Source organism: Pestalotiopsis fici, assembly GCF_000516985.1.
Source record: "Pestalotiopsis fici W106-1 unplaced genomic scaffold PFICI_Scf_3, whole genome shotgun sequence".
NCBI lineage: Eukaryota > Fungi > Ascomycota > Sordariomycetes > Amphisphaeriales > Sporocadaceae > Pestalotiopsis > Pestalotiopsis fici.
Window position 1 is genome coordinate 2,468,733 of NW_006917093.1, and position 15,255 is coordinate 2,483,987.

The 15,255-nt window shown below is 50.1% G+C and overlaps 4 protein-coding genes across 4 annotated transcripts; 3 read left to right on the forward strand and 1 right to left on the reverse strand.

Annotated features, from left to right (window-relative positions):
* Positions 1-43: 43 nt before the first annotated feature.
* Positions 44-2,410, reverse strand: PFICI_04887 (uncharacterized protein; the record flags this gene model as incomplete). Its single annotated transcript, XM_007833468.1, has 5 exons — positions 44-1,295; positions 1,362-1,474; positions 1,524-1,799; positions 1,858-2,254; positions 2,313-2,410. 5 exons carry the CDS (start codon positions 2,408-2,410, stop codon positions 44-46), a joined length of 2,136 nt encoding a protein of 711 aa, XP_007831659.1.
* Positions 2,411-4,135: 1,725 nt separating this feature from the next.
* PFICI_04888 (uncharacterized protein) lies at positions 4,136-4,789 on the forward strand (the record flags this gene model as incomplete). Its single annotated transcript, XM_007833469.1, has 1 exon — positions 4,136-4,789. One exon carries the CDS (start codon positions 4,136-4,138, stop codon positions 4,787-4,789), a length of 654 nt encoding a protein of 217 aa, XP_007831660.1.
* A 3,976-nt stretch (positions 4,790-8,765) lies between these two features.
* PFICI_04889 (Homoaconitase) lies at positions 8,766-11,583 on the forward strand (the record flags this gene model as incomplete). Its single annotated transcript, XM_007833470.1, has 8 exons — positions 8,766-8,780; positions 8,838-9,168; positions 9,237-9,335; positions 9,472-9,578; positions 9,629-9,712; positions 9,766-10,044; positions 10,107-11,165; positions 11,236-11,583. The coding sequence occupies 8 exons, from the start codon at positions 8,766-8,768 to the stop codon at positions 11,581-11,583; spliced, it is 2,322 nt and encodes a 773-aa protein (XP_007831661.1).
* Positions 11,584-13,123: 1,540 nt separating this feature from the next.
* On the forward strand, positions 13,124-15,139 carry PFICI_04890 (uncharacterized protein; the record flags this gene model as incomplete). The annotated part of the gene is made up of 3 exons (XM_007833471.1): positions 13,124-13,163; positions 13,285-14,965; positions 15,013-15,139. The coding sequence occupies 3 exons, from the start codon at positions 13,124-13,126 to the stop codon at positions 15,137-15,139; spliced, it is 1,848 nt and encodes a 615-aa protein (XP_007831662.1).
* Between the last annotated feature and the right edge of the window lie 116 nt (positions 15,140-15,255).

Consider the following 15,255-nt stretch of genomic DNA (forward strand, 5'->3'; position numbering starts at 1 on the left):
CAAATATCGTTACCCTTCATCATGATCATGAAACAACTCAGAGTTAAAGAAGCATAGCGATGCCAAAAACACCCAGCCAGAGCATAACGCCCCAGGCTACAAGCCCAGCCACGCCGTCCGCACCGGCCATGACCGGCACGTTGATCTGTGCCGGGCTCGGTGTCGATCCGTTGCCTGTGTAGCTGCCGTTACCTGCCATGCTCTCGCTTCCATTGTTGATCTGCGGCACCACCGAGATGACCGTCAATGCGGTGACGACAACATCGGGTCCTCCTGTTGCCACGGCCGCAGGGATCGTGAGGGTAATTGTGTTTTGGCCATTTTCGCCGCAAGCCGAGCAGGTTTCGACACACGTCGTCATGGGAATTGGTGGAGTCGTCATGACCGCGACTCCGTTTCCGGGCGTGATGGGTCCGAGCCCCGAGCCTGACGATCCACCTGATGGTGATTCTCCTCCCGATAGCGAGGGCATCGCCGTCGGGCAGTCTTCAATGGTGAGAGTCGTGCAGTACTCAATGACTACAAGCTCAGCTGGGTTGGTGGCGCAAATTGTAGTGTATGTGACAGTGATGGCAGTGGTGACGGTCGCTGTCGCACCAGTTGTAATGGTACCGTTTGCGCTGCCAGTGTCGGTCCCATTATCACCACCAATACCAGGAGGAGGTGGTAGGATATCACCAGTCACATTACCATAAATAGTGAGGAGAAGATCGTTGGGGCCAGCGCGGCGGTCAAACTTCGAGCGAGGCAAGACAGACGTGGTATTGTCCGGGTTTGTGGAGTTGAAACCATTGTCGGTGCTGATCTGCACGGGACCAGTACCGTTTACGTATCCGCCGCAGGTTTCGAGATAGCAGCCCGGGCAGGGAATGGAGCAGCGACTATTATCGGTGGATGAGGCGTCACCCAAGGTGTCGGCACAGTAGCAGGTTGTCAGGGCAGTTCCAGCATACTTCTTGCTCGCGCCTTTGCAAGCCTCGACACATGCCTCGTTGTCCATGTCGGGAAGATCGGCAAGAGGCTCAAAAGTTGTATAGCCATCAGTTGAGCCAAAACAACCAAGGAGAGTATATCCGTCGATGTTGGCATCGTCAATTAAACCGCCGTTGGCACTAGTCGGCATGGCAGTAGGGTCCGTGGTCGAGAGCGTCACTAGCATGAAAGACGTGGTGCTGGCCGGTTCTGTATTGTTGGTCGTGGTACCATTGGCTGGGAAAGGTGGAAGTGTGCTGTTGGTCGGGGTACTTGAATTGTCTGGTCGCAACCAGACGTCGATATAATTGATTTCCCAGGCACTTGAGATGGTTGAGTCAGCCTCGTATAAAGTGAAGGCAGATCTTACAGATCTAGTCACGACTTACGAGTTTTCGAATGCCGATGGGTTGTTCGCAACAAAGGCTTTACAGGAGGTGTTATATGTCTTTGAGCAGCTGCTCTGCTCCCAGTAGGTCCCAGCATAGTCGCCGCAAAAGTCCTTTGAAACATTAATATCTTACTCAGAAGGTCAAATTAACACAACTTACAATGTTGATGGCAAGGCTCATGTTGTAGAAGAACTTATTCGTCTCGCAACTTGACCCTGCCGGTCCGCCAAACAAAGCTTGCGGTGCTCCCCAGTTTGAAGGGTCGGGCTTGGTCAGAGGACGATATCGAATGTCATTAGGGATATTTCCACGAGCAAAATGCCAAATCATGATGCCATCATCGGTCCACTCCATGGCGTAGACTCCACCGCCGATGGCGTTGAAAGTATCACCATAAGAGTTGTCATCAGTGGCGGAGACAGTACACCCACGGTTCTGCACGATTCGCTCTCAGCACATTGTCCTTCTCCATGTAGGACACTGGGACACTCACAAAAAGGTCAATTCCGCAGTCATCACGCGTGGATGTGCCTTCAAATCCCTCCGAAGCAAGAGAGCACCCTGCCTCAGTGTGGGCAGCGAAGATATTTGTCTGCGCACCATTCTGACCCTCAATGATGTCAATTTCACCCCCGACAGGCCAATCACCATTGTTGTTTAGAGCCCAAAAAGCTGGCCAGGAACCACAAGCGGACGATGGCATACGGCTGAAGTCGGCAATGAAGAGACCTTTATTCCAGGACTCCTTGCTGGTCAATCGGACACTGGGTCGGCCGTCGTCCAACTCGACATCATAAATCCGGGTGCTGTCCACGCCCAGACGGACTACGCCGCTGTCCTCATTGACAGAAACGAGGCCCTGCGCGAGGGCGGTGTCTCTTTCCTGGTAGCTGTTGCAACACTTTTAGCAAATCTGTTACAAGATGAACGCATATTGGGCCTGCTCACTTCACAAAGCCCTTGCTTGGGTCGACTCCGTAGAAGAAGTCAAAGCTATCCAGCAGTTGCTGACCAGCTAAGTGGCGTGCCAGCGTATAAGCAGACATGACTATAGCAAGATGGACAAGGGTCAAGATTAAGTTAAAGGAGCGAATAGAAGCAAACACAAAAAACAAGAAATGAGTGACAAGCCTACCGGCTGAATAATTTGTATTGCCCCGAACCTGCCCGCGATAGGATGAAGTTGCGAGGTTCAGCGGATCAACAGGCTGGAAGCAGATGCAAGCTGGTATTTGAATAACTAGTTATTTGTTTATTGCACAAAGTAAGACGGCGCATCCACTTAGCAAATTCCTAAGCCATTGGTTTCCTTGGAAATCCAAGAATTCTAATAAGACCCCACGTTGTCAATTGGTATTCTACTGCTTTTCTCGGCGCGGAGACTGAGACATTGGTAGTCGAGCCGAATTTGCAAGGTCCACGACCAAAGGGATGGACAATGCCTAGAACTTCCTTTGGAATTTTACAAAACGAGCTACAGATACTTGAATTAACTTTTTAAAAACATTCAGCGATTTTGTCCCTTCAGATGGTTGTTGCAATTACTAAACACCTACGCCGGATCTCATAGATATGGATGATCATATTGTAGTATCTAAGCTTCTGCTTTCAATCTTGGCTGTTCGGTTATGCTCTCAGCGAATCAGCACGGTGGTGCACTTATGTCTTGTTACTATATGGGAAGAACAGGTCGTGACCGCGAATTTTCCTGGCATTACAAGCAGAAAGATATGCATGACTAGAGATATATGGCAGGTGTTGTACTCCTGGATGTTTCTTTCATTGGAAAGGTCCAACTTGAATCACTGCCGCCACGTTCGAGGCAACCAGGTAAACGCGCGAGTGAGAGCCATTTCATATAGAGGCCCGATTAGCAGTGCGCGAACCGCAGCATCGGCTTCCCTGCCTTGGTGGTGTTACAGCAGGTGTGACCAACCACCATGGCTGACACGGATACACAACAGCTCGGTTAGATGCACATAAGCTCCAGCCTTATGAGAATAAAATAAGTGAGAGAGAAGGATACCTACCTAGTCATCATATCTTCGAGGCCCGACGAGGTTGTACCAATGATTGTCCCGGAGAGGTCTCTTGGCGCGGAAGGAGGGGTGATCCATCCCGAAGCTGAAATACACTGGCACCCATCACTAGTAAATGCCTAAATATGGTGACTGCATCAGCCCAACTGAATCCGTGGCTTGGGGTTGGGTCTTGTGGTTAGTTCGCGCAAGTACAGCCGGGAAGTAGCCCTGATGAAGAGACGTGGGAGGGACTGATAGACTGCCAAATGAGAATTGGTCTTAGCTTGATATAATTGTTTGGGAACAGCATCCTCACCTCGCTCAAAAAATTCAGTTATGATGCATATTTCCCCGAGCCAGGAAAGTGGCGTGGAGGTCTTCTGCAATGAGCTGACGAGTCCCCCGGCTCCCTCCTCCCCGAGCACAGCCTGATCGCGTTTGCCAATCGTAACACAAGTCATTCGAATCTCTGCTTTCCATATTTCGCATTTTCTCGCTTTCAAGAGGCTTGAGCTTATGTGCGTTCAATCGGGCTGCTATGCAACCGTGTCTGCCTTGATGTTCGTAAGTGTCGAAGACTCCGGTTGGTTATAGCCAGCGCTACGGTCTGCACATTTTTAATTATTACACCCCATAAACTTATCCCCCGCTTACGCGCCCACTTTGCTTCCTATTGTCATTGTTAAAGGAACGTTGAAAATCACAATAACTGTCAGATATTGCCTCATCAAGCCAATCGCTGCATACCAAATGAACCAAGACAGATGCCTCATATTTCCTTGGCCAAACGGAGGAAACTTGAAGAACTACTGGGAGAAGTTTCAAGACAAGCGCTCAGATCGTGAAAGCCTGCAATGGATTCTTGGCCAGTTCAAAGGGCTGTTCTCAGCACTACAGGAGTTGCACGAAAGTAATTGTCGTCATGGGGACCTCGAGCCTGAGAATATTCTCTGGTTTCAGGACGAACATAATCATGGGACTTTGCAAATTACTGATATCGGACTTGCGAAACTCCACGAGAAAGAGAAGAGTATCAAAGCTCGGCAATCTTGGAAATCTTTTAAGACGGTGGCGCCATGGCTCATTATGTCTCGATATGAACCCCCAGAGATGAACTCCACGCGTGAAGACCCTGGTGCACGCTCGCGACAATACGACATGTGGTCAATGGGGTGTGTCACTTTGGAGCTGTTGATATGGATTGTCTACGGATATGATGCCGTAAAAACGTTCATAAAATCGACCGATTACTTCTGGACTGCGGGACCGGTGGATGCGCCACCAAGCCCTTACAGAGTTCACCCCTACGTGGTTTCATGTATGCGAGTCATGATGACCCAACTCGACGATCAATCTGCACTGAAAGATCTTTTGGGACTTGTGGAGAAGACTCCTGGTTGTTGATGTCTCGGTGGAATATGGTAGCTCTCCAGCCCATCGCGAGATTGCTGCCGTGTTTTGCAGCCAAATGGCACAGATCGAGCAAAAATGCCAATCAATACCGTCATATATCGCGCCAATCAACTTGCCGTATCCTGCTGACAAGATCCGAGCACAACAGTCGCTGATTTCCACTCGATCCGGGGGTCTAGAGGCACCGTTACGACCAGACGCCCCAAGCCGACCTGTCCTTCAGCCTCCGCCAAGCGATGACAAGGACCTGCCCGACCAAGTCATTGTACGAAGAGAAAGTGGTGATATAGATACGGGCTTGGCGAGTCCCTTAGATGATACATAAAAACATGGGAGCGAGAGCACAACAAATAATAAAGTAGGGCACAAACACCGAAATCTAGACTTCTAGTTGCACGTGCAGAATGGTACCATAGCTTGGCGTCAGCTTGCATACGTGTTAGGAAAACAGAGTAGGATATTCTTCAGTTCATAGTGCCGAAATTTGTTCGTAACTGTGTAATATCAGTCAATTTTCACGATGTGCACCTTTTAAATTCAGGATATCTGAACTGATCATGTCACTTTCAGCTTTTCTTCTGGGTGACGCCAATTTCCCCATTGGCCTCTGGCAGAATTGTTTGGGCCGCCAAAAAGCTTCAGGTCCGTTTATAGGCCTCAAAAAAGCCAGCCCTGGTCACACTTGCCCGCTCTGACACAAATTATTTACACATGCCCAAAATGGCGTAACATGCCTTCTAGAGGCTTGATAACCTGACCCAATATCGCGCGGACACATTTGAAATCATCAAGGTCAATATACGTTGGCCCAATAATCCCTCGTACGCACCGGCAAGTGATTTCGTGATGGACAATGCCAGCTTCGCCGATAGCCTTCTTCTGACACTCAATGGCCGCAGACAAACTTGTGGATGTCTTGTCGTTTCCCTTCCCATCGCAATGCTCCCTACGAAAGGTCGTGACTTAAACGATTGCCCAAACCAGGATTCCATAATCATGATTCCCAACGCAAAAAAGGCGTTGACATGATCATGAATCGGTGCTGCGATCTTCTCCACAGCCGACTTCCGAGGTCTCAGCAGAGAAGAAACGGGTTCTCTATTATGACTTCGCCATTCCTTGGTACGAAGAAATATACATCTACTTTCCCAAACATTTGAGGCAACCGTGGCGTTGGATACAGCTGCAACATGGCGTATGCCAGAGTCAGTGCTACCGACATCCTTTGGGCTCGACTCAGATCCAAGTCGATGACACCTGCCTTATCACTGTGCCGAGCAGACTTTGTGTGCGTGGGCAGTGCATCGAGGATGGTTGAAGCTAACAATACAGTCCAACTCGGCAGAGATAAAAGTCGGTGTTGGGTTTGTGTTAAAAACATGGTATGCGCCCCGACCATCATGTAGATATCCCAAACATTCTGCTTTATCATGCCCTTGCAATGCTTGCCAGAGGTCTTCGATGAATTAGGCGCATTCGGAGCTGTGAGGTACAAAGCAGTCTTGACACCACTGCTAGAAGTCTCTTGAAACCAAATGCTTGACTGGCGGGTAAACGTTGACGTAGATCTCGTTGTGTCTGTTTTGTAGCTCTTTCGTCCCAAAATTGTGGTTGCGCTTTGGTATTCGCTATGGCTTTGGGGTGCGATCGACACCTCGTGTGCTTGCCCGGAGTTGATCGTCGTGATGTTAAAAGTGCACCATGCTTCATGGTCGCTGGGTGCGGTGTCATCCGCGGAGCATGGTCGTGCCGTCCAAAGGGACGATATCTTGAGAACGCGCGCATCTGGAGCTTGTGCAAGCAATTCATGAGAGCGACGGATCATGACCAGCTGAAAGTCATGGGGAGCTTAACAATTGCAATCTGGCCAGCTCTGGGATATAGCTTTATACAAGCTTGATGCTTGGCTTTTGGTTTGGCCAACTATTTCAGCTGTCGCAAATGTTCTTGACTGCCAAGCTGGGGTCAGTGCTTCGGCGTCGTTCAACAATTTACCGATTCGAACAATGGAAATGTCCGGCCCTCCGTAGCAGCGATTCCAGTCACTACGGCCTATAAACAGCGATGGGCAAGCCTCCATGGTCGCTTTCTCAACTGCCGGGCAGCAGGATGCTTCCATGCCAAACCTTACTGGTATCAAAGTTACAACATTCCATTCTCAGCTCGAAACTATCGCATACTCAAGATTTGAGATCCAAGATACTATATCCGTTCAATCCTCCATGGCCGCGCCTGATGAGCCACGTCTACTGGTACCGGAGCCACCACGTGATCTAGTTCTAGAGCAACCATACTACTGTCAATATTGCTGCAATGTAGTGGAAATTACAGGGAGAACGCGTGGTCGTAAGTGAAACGATTTCCAGTTTAACGAAACTTCACTACAGTGGTGGTGCCAATGAATATAAAAGGAGACATGTACACTCAGATTCATCATCCTACACTTGTACTCATGCCAGCTTTGATGAGATTTTTTTTTGACTCGAGGCACAAATGATGAGCTTATGAAATGGAAAGCCACAAAAAAGCAATGGAAATGTGGCTTATGTAGTGCACAACCATCCAACAGAATCGCGATGACGGAGCATCTGAAGGACATCCATGGCGACGAAATCCCAGAAGGACATGAGGAAACCGTGACAGACAGGTTTGGCAGGCCAACTTCACACATAAGTGCCGATGATTGTCCTCTCTGTGATTACGCTAAGATCCTATATAATCGTGGTTAATCAGAAGAAGAGATATGCCACCTGTCACCGGAAAGGTTTGGAAGACACCTCAGTCGACACTTGGAACAGCTTACGTCGTTTGTTCTTTCAATTTCTGATTTGATTGGCGAAGATGCTATCTCGGATGCTGATGGCGACGAAGCGGGAGAAAATTCTAGCAATGGCGGAGCCAGCAAGACCCGGATGAGGTCTTGTCCGAGCCAGATCTTGTTCGGAGATTTGCCGAAATTATATTGAAGGGAGTCGACGCAGAAGCCCGGCGGCGGAAAAGCGCAGCAGTGAGCAAGCACTATGGACAGGAGGAAGAGAGATTGTCGCCCCAAATGTCATCGACAGCAACTCAAACTGATCTTCCCACGTCTGGCGATTCCATCCTTTACGCGTCACCCTCAAGGACCACAGCTCTTGACATGGAAGCCGTGCAAAGAGAAAGCTCCCCAACAAAGTCTCAACATGGAGTGCCAGCACAAATATACAATGATGAAACCAGTCCACAACTGCACCGCAGGTCTTCCTCTGGGTACTTACTTGGACAGAGAAAACCACAGAGAGTATGTTCCAACTTATCTCAACCCCAAGAAGCTGTTTAATTGCTGTATAATACTCTAAGAGATCGGGAATTATGTAATAAAGGCCTCGGATAATCGCCAGAGTGGGTCTAGTGGCCGCAAAAAAGAGGGCGGGTTCATAATGGTGTTGGAGGTTTTAGGAATAATATATAAACTGTTGACATTATGTGTAGAATGAATTTGATATGCGCGTGGAAAAGATTCGGCGCAAATCACAGATACAATCGAGGGAAAAACAAAATTTCACATTATCCATCCATGATCTATTAAAAACAGTTGCGGTTGGGTCCACCATAGGGCTTCTTGCTAACATATTTTGGGGGAGAATTAACAAGAAAAGAAAATGGTAAAGTATACACATGAGTGACGACCTCAAAAGCATGTGAAAGAGGCGAGCCAGGTAGGCACACTTCAAAAGTTACGCTGCTTTAGACCGGAGCTCGACCGGTGCCCTGATGGTTGAATTGCCTATTGCATAGAGTAGTAAGCAGCATCTGCATTAAGGCTTATGCACTACCCATCTGGACCAACATATCAGCGTTGAGCCTTTACAAATTCGAAAGCCCCACTGTATTTCCGCCTTCGGCCTGTCAAAGTTTCCCAAAGGCAAAAAAAAGTTCAAGTTGAAGTCTTTCGTAGCGAGACAATTGCTTGCGTTTTTGGAGGACCATGTGGTATAGATCAGTAAGTTTGTCCTGCGCTCTTTATTAATTTCGCCCTCAGGCTCACAATCGCCCCCAGGTCGCGGCGGCTGCCCCATGGGCGCGAGCGCTCACCCGAGCGAGCAGTCGCATCTCCAGCCAGCGCCTTGTTGTTGCGCGCACGTCATTTTCCCAGCCCGCAAGCCAACACCGATCGATCAAGACGACCACCGCCAAGCGAGCGAGCCTTGCGCAGAACAACCAGGACGCCGAATTCCCCTGGACCGTTGCCCCGGCAGACAAGAAGACACCGCAGACCTTGACTGAGAAGATTGTCCAGGCTCATGCTGTCGGCCTGCCCGAGGGAAAGACTGTTCGCAGCGGCGACTACGTGCAGATTGAGCCGCACAGATGCATGTCCCATGACAACAGTGAGTAACATTCGATACACTGGGGACTGCTGGAGACATACACAAGAAGCTGACATTTGACTCGCCAGCTTGGCCCATTGCCAAGAAATTCATGTCTATGAATGCCACTCGGATCAAGAACCCAAGTCAAATGGTGTATGCTCTTGATCACGATGTGCAGACAAAGAGTAAGTAATTCTTCACATACAGAAAAACTTGATCCATTACGACCTGATGTCTTCCTCACCAAGACTGAACGAATATACTCGACTTTCTGCATATTCACTCCATAACAGGAGAAGCTAACACGCCTTGTCATGCTAGCCGAGGCCAACCTTAAGAAGTACGAGCAAATCGAGGCATTCGCAAAGACACACGGCGTTCCTTTCTTCCCAGCTGGTCACGGCATTGGTCACCAGGTCATGGCAAGTGTTCCTACAACCGCAAGATCTCTGGGTACGATATACTAATGCCTTGTTAGGTTGAAGAGCTGTTTGTCTGGCCGGGCAAGTTGTGTGTAGCAAGCGATTCTCACAGCAACATGTACGGTGGAATTGGTGCTCTTGTAAGGTTGCACAGATCCTATTTTTCCGGTTCCCCGTACTCATCATCTTACAGGGAACTGCTGTAGTACGAACAGATGCGGCGGGTATCTGGGCAACGGGAAAGAGTTGGTTCCAGATTCCTCCTGTTGCCAAGGTCAACTTGACTGGAGTACTACCTCCAGGAGTCACTGGAAAGGACGTCATCGTTGCGCTGTGTGGACTTTTCCAAAGCGATGTGCTCAACCACGCCGTCGAGTTCGCTGGTTCGGAGGAGACCATGGCCAGTATCTCGGTGGACAACAGACTGACCATCAGTAACATGTCTACTGAATGGTCTGCGCTTTCTGCAATGGTTTGTCCATGGCCTGCCACTTGATGAATATTCATGATCCCAGCTAACAATGTATCAAACAGTTCCCGATAGACCAGACTCTGGAGCGCTGGCTCCGATACAAGGCTACCGAGGCAGCCATGTTCCCTAACCGGACCACACAAGATCGAATTACACACGAGAAGGTCGACGAGCTGTATGCCAACCCCGTCCAGGCTGATCCCGACGCCCAATATGCAAAGCAACTCTATCTTAACCTCTCTTCGCTCTCTCCTTATGTCTCTGGACCCAACTCCGTCAAGATTTCGACGCCTCTGAGCGAGCTTGCCCCGCAAAAGATCAAGGTAGACAAGGCCTATATCGTCTCTTGCACCAACAGCCGTGCTTCCGACATCGCCGCCGCCGCCAAGGTCTTCCAGGATGCCGCAAAGGCCAATGGCGACAAGGTCCCCAAGATCGCAGATGGTGTCAAGCTGTACATTGCCGCAGCTTCGGTTCGTGAGCAGGAAATTGCCGAGGATCAGGGTCACTGGCAAACTCTAATTGAGGCTGGTGCTATTCAACTGCCTGCTTCGTGCGGCCCATGTATTGGATTGGGAACTGGTCTTTTGGAGCCCAACGAGGTTGGAATTTCTGCTTCCAACCGAAACTTCAAGGGAAGAATGGGTTCTCGCGAGGCTTTGGCATACCTTGCCAGTCCTGAAGTCGTGGCCGCCAGTGCTCTCAACGGTGTGATCTCGGGCACAGCCGCCTACCAGGCCCCCGAGAACTATGCTGGTGTGGACTTCGGATACGGCAATGGCCTGCCCGCGACCACAGAAACCGAGCTTGGTAACGTCTTGGAACAGCTTGAGTCCCTCATTGACCGAGTCGAGTCCTCTGTAGGCGATGATGACGCTTCAAAGGCCAGCACCAAGATCCTTCCTGGCTTCCCGGAGAAGATCAGCGGCGAGATTGTATTCTGCGATCTCGATAACTTGGACACTGACAACATTTACCCCGGAAAATACACATACCAAGACGACATCACAAAAGAGGGCATGGCCGAAGTCTGCATGTCAAATTACGACCCAAAATTTAAGGACATTGCTAAGCCCAATGATATCCTTGTCTCGGGTTTCAATTTTGGCTGCGGAAGTAGTGTGAGTACTTGGAACAGATTCCTAAATATCCATGAGAAAAAGAAAAGGCTAACATGTTTGGACCTGGCAGAGAGAGCAAGCTGCGACGGCCATTCTGGCCAAGCAGATCCCGCTTGTCGTGTCCGGAAGCTTTGGAAATATTTTCTCCCGAAACAGTGTCAACAATGGACTCTTGGGCCTAGAGGTCCCGCGTCTTATTGAGCGCTTGAGAGCCACATTCCCAGAGAAGGTGACGACAAGACGCACAGGATGGACCTTGACATGGGATGTTTCAAGGAGTGTCGTTGTGGTACAAGAGGGAGAGAATGGCGACCGCTGGGAGGAAAAGGTTGGTGAGTTTTCTGAAAACTTGCAAGAAATTGTTGCAAAAGGTGGACTGGAAAACTGGATCGTGGATGAAATCAAGAAGACGGAATGATGAATGTGTATACAATAGAATATAGAACATAATGAATTGATCATTGGCCTGGGACCGAGACTCCAATGGATGCGCGCATGTTTGAATTTAAACCAATAAAAGAACACTCGCAAGGAATATAGACCCAGGTATACAATGTTATTAGCTCAGCATCCCTGGGACTACATATGGCACGGGCAGGCTCTAATCAATAACAGAATCGGGAGGTATATTTTCCAGGGGGGAAAATCAAATAAATTGGCAAAGTACATATAATCAACAAGCCATGAATAAAAACACAAATCAAAATGATTTTCTTGCTATTGATTAAGAATAGTTTTGACATAACTATGCATCGTTGTGCATAACTATTAACTGTTGATAAAGGACTACTATACGTCTGAGTAAAAGCGGCCTCGGCCACATGGACAGGACATGCTACCGGCTATCCCCTGCCAATTTCTGCCTTCCCCACGTTTTTCTCCATACTGTAGAATTGCCTGGACGAACGGACGACCGACCCCGATTCAAGTGGCTCGCTGTCGAGTCGTGGGCTAGCGCGAGCCATATGCGCGGCTAAGTGGTCCCCAGCAGCAGAGGCTGGAGGCTAAGCCAGGGCGCGGGTTATTGGTGAATTTTACCTCGGCTCAAGGGACAGTGGCTCGGTCATCTGGGTGAAAAGTAACGCCAAATGATAAAACTGCGGTAGTACTGTGTACTGTGTCTTGTTTGTGTCTAGGCATTGTATATCCGCATGTACCAGCTTGATGGACATGGACATGAATAATAACACTCATATTTGGAAAATAAAATGCCCATAGATATTAAACCTCATCGGACATGGCGCCGGACCGCCAAAAGTAAGATAAGCAGAGCGTTGTGCTATGTCTGGCCCCTTTCCATGGTGAATATGCTTTGGTCAGCAGAAAAGAGAAAGTGTGTTGTTGCAGTGAGACAATAAACGAGACGAGGGAGACACGGGAGATATTTCTCTCATATTCACAAAATAGTAACTCTTCGTCTTGAAAACCATCGTCCGTCCGGCTATACAATCACGACGACTCCATCCAAATCCAGTGACCCCTAGCTTCAAAGCAAGCACCCTCGCCTAGCTCCAGTACTTCTCTCTGTACATCAACCATCCCCCCCAGACGCATCCCGCGAGTAGTGGGCCGCCCACCCCGAATTACCTAGGCTCGTGAAAGAGGTACCCGCCGTCCGGCTACCCACCGACACCTCTCGTCGCAGAAGCCAGCACCGTCATATGTAAACTGCTGCGCTTTTCTTTCCCTCCCCTCGTGATCGAGTTGTAATACACCCATACTTCTCCTCTTCCGGATACATAAAGTCATTGGGATGTTTACGTCTCTGGCAAAGAGTCGGGCACAGGCGACCGCACTCAGATCTTCAACTAGACAATTCCACATTCCCAAGGTGTGTAACCTACCCAAGTGCCCTATCATTCACTTTGCCTATTCGCTGTGCTGCTGCAGCAGCAAGCCACGCGATCATTTGCCGATTGGTGCTGCATACTGACCTGCTACGACAGAGCAGCATACTCATGGCGCCTGCAAAAAGAAGCAACAGTTCCGTCCCATCTGGTGAGTTATCTAGTCCAATAACACGGCACAAAATATCCCCTCACGTTGCGGCCAACGACAATACCGGGGGCTAGTTGTAGCCGGCTTCAGAAAAGCACGACGTAGCTCACACAACATATAGGGTACGTGGAGGACAAGTCGAAAGGGCCAATGCTCCGATTTCAAGAGTCGCTGCCCAAGCTCCCCGTTCCGACGCTCGAGGAGACTGCCGCCCGCTATGTCAAGTCCCTGAACCCCATCCTCAGCCCGGTCGAGCTCGCCGCGAGCAAAAAGGCCGTTGAGGAGTTCATCAAGCCTGGCGGCGTGGGTCGCAAGTTGCAAGAGAAGTTGGTCGCCCGGCGCGAGGACCCCAACGTCAAGAACTGGATGTACGAGTGGTGGAATGACGCCGCCTATCTCTCCTACCGCGACCCCGTCGTTCCATACGTTAGTTACTTCTACTCCCACCGAGACGACCGGAGGCGGCGCGATCCCGCCAAGAGGGCTGCCGCCATCTCCACCGCCGCTCTCGAGTTCAAGAAGCAGGTTGACTCTGGCACGCTGGAGCCCGAATACATGAAGAAGCTGCCTATTTGCATGGACAGCTACAAGTGGATGTTCAACGCAAGCAGAGTGGCCGCAAAGCCTGCCGACTACCCTATCAAGTATGACCACCAGACGAACAAGCACCTGGTCGCTGTTCGCAAGAACCAGTTCTTCAAGATCACACATGAAGTCAACGGTCAGCAGCTCAATACAGCCGAGCTCGAAGCGCAATTTGCGCGCGTGTACCAACTGGCCAACAGAGTCCCCGCTGTCGGAGCTCTCACCTCTGAGAACCGTGATGTGTGGACTGACGCCCGAGAGATCCTTCTCAAGGCTTCGCCCAAGAACAAGGCCGCCCTCGAGGCTATCGAGTCGGCTTCCTTCGTTGTGTGCTTGGACGATGCGGCGCCAGTGACCCTGGAGGAGCGCGCACACGCATACTGGCACGGAGACGGCCAGAACCGCTGGTACGACAAGCCCCTGCAGTTCATTGTCAACGACAATGGCACCTCGGGTTTCATGGGAGAGCACAGCATGATGGACGGTACACCCACGCACCGTCTCAACGATTATGTCAATGATGTTATCTTCAACAACAAACTAGACTTTAGCAACCCCAACGTACGGTCCGGCCTGTCCGACCCGGCTGCCATCAACTTTGAAATCACCAAGGAGGTCCAAGCCGAGATTGACCGCGCCATCTCAGACTTCTCTTCCGTCATTGGCCAGCATGAGCTCGCTGTTCAGGCATACCAGGGATACGGAAAGGGCCTGATCAAGAAGTTCAAGTGCTCGCCCGATGCATACGTCCAGATGATCATTCAGCTTGCCTACTACAAGATGTACGGCAAGAACCGCCCCACCTATGAGTCGGCCGCCACCCGACGCTTCCAGCTCGGCCGTACCGAGACCTGCCGTACCGTGAGCGAAGACTCGGTGGCGTGGTGCAATGCCATGGCTGACCACACCGTGTCGGACGAGGACACGATCAAGCTCTTCCGCAAGGCCGTTGATGCTCACCTCGAGTACATTAGCGCTGCTTCGGACGGAAAGGGTGTAGATAGACACTTGTTTGGCCTCAAGAAGCTGCTCGAGCCTGGCGAGGAGGTCCCGGCCATCTACAAGGATCCCGCTTTCAGTTACTCCAGCTCATGGTACTTGTCCACAAGTCAACTGAGCTCCGAGTTCTTCAACGGCTACGGGTGGAGCCAGGTCATTGACGCCGGTTTCGGCATTGCGTACATGATCAATGAGAACAGGCAAGTGACCCCAACAAAGTATTGTCCTTCCTAAGAACTACATAGCTAACATTGTATGGCAACAGTCTCAACTTCAACATCGTTTCCAAGGGCCAGGGAAGCCAGAGGATGAGCTTCTACATCAACGAGGCCGCGGGTGAGATGCGGGATCTTCTCTCGCAAACCCTCGAGGCGCCAAAGGCCAAGCTATAGAAGGAAGCTCAAAAAGACATTTATTTAGCCAGTCTCTTTTTGGTTTACGAATCATTTTTGCCTCGCATCTCGTCGCATCGGCAAAACAAAGATATCATGTAGAATATCCCGTTGTT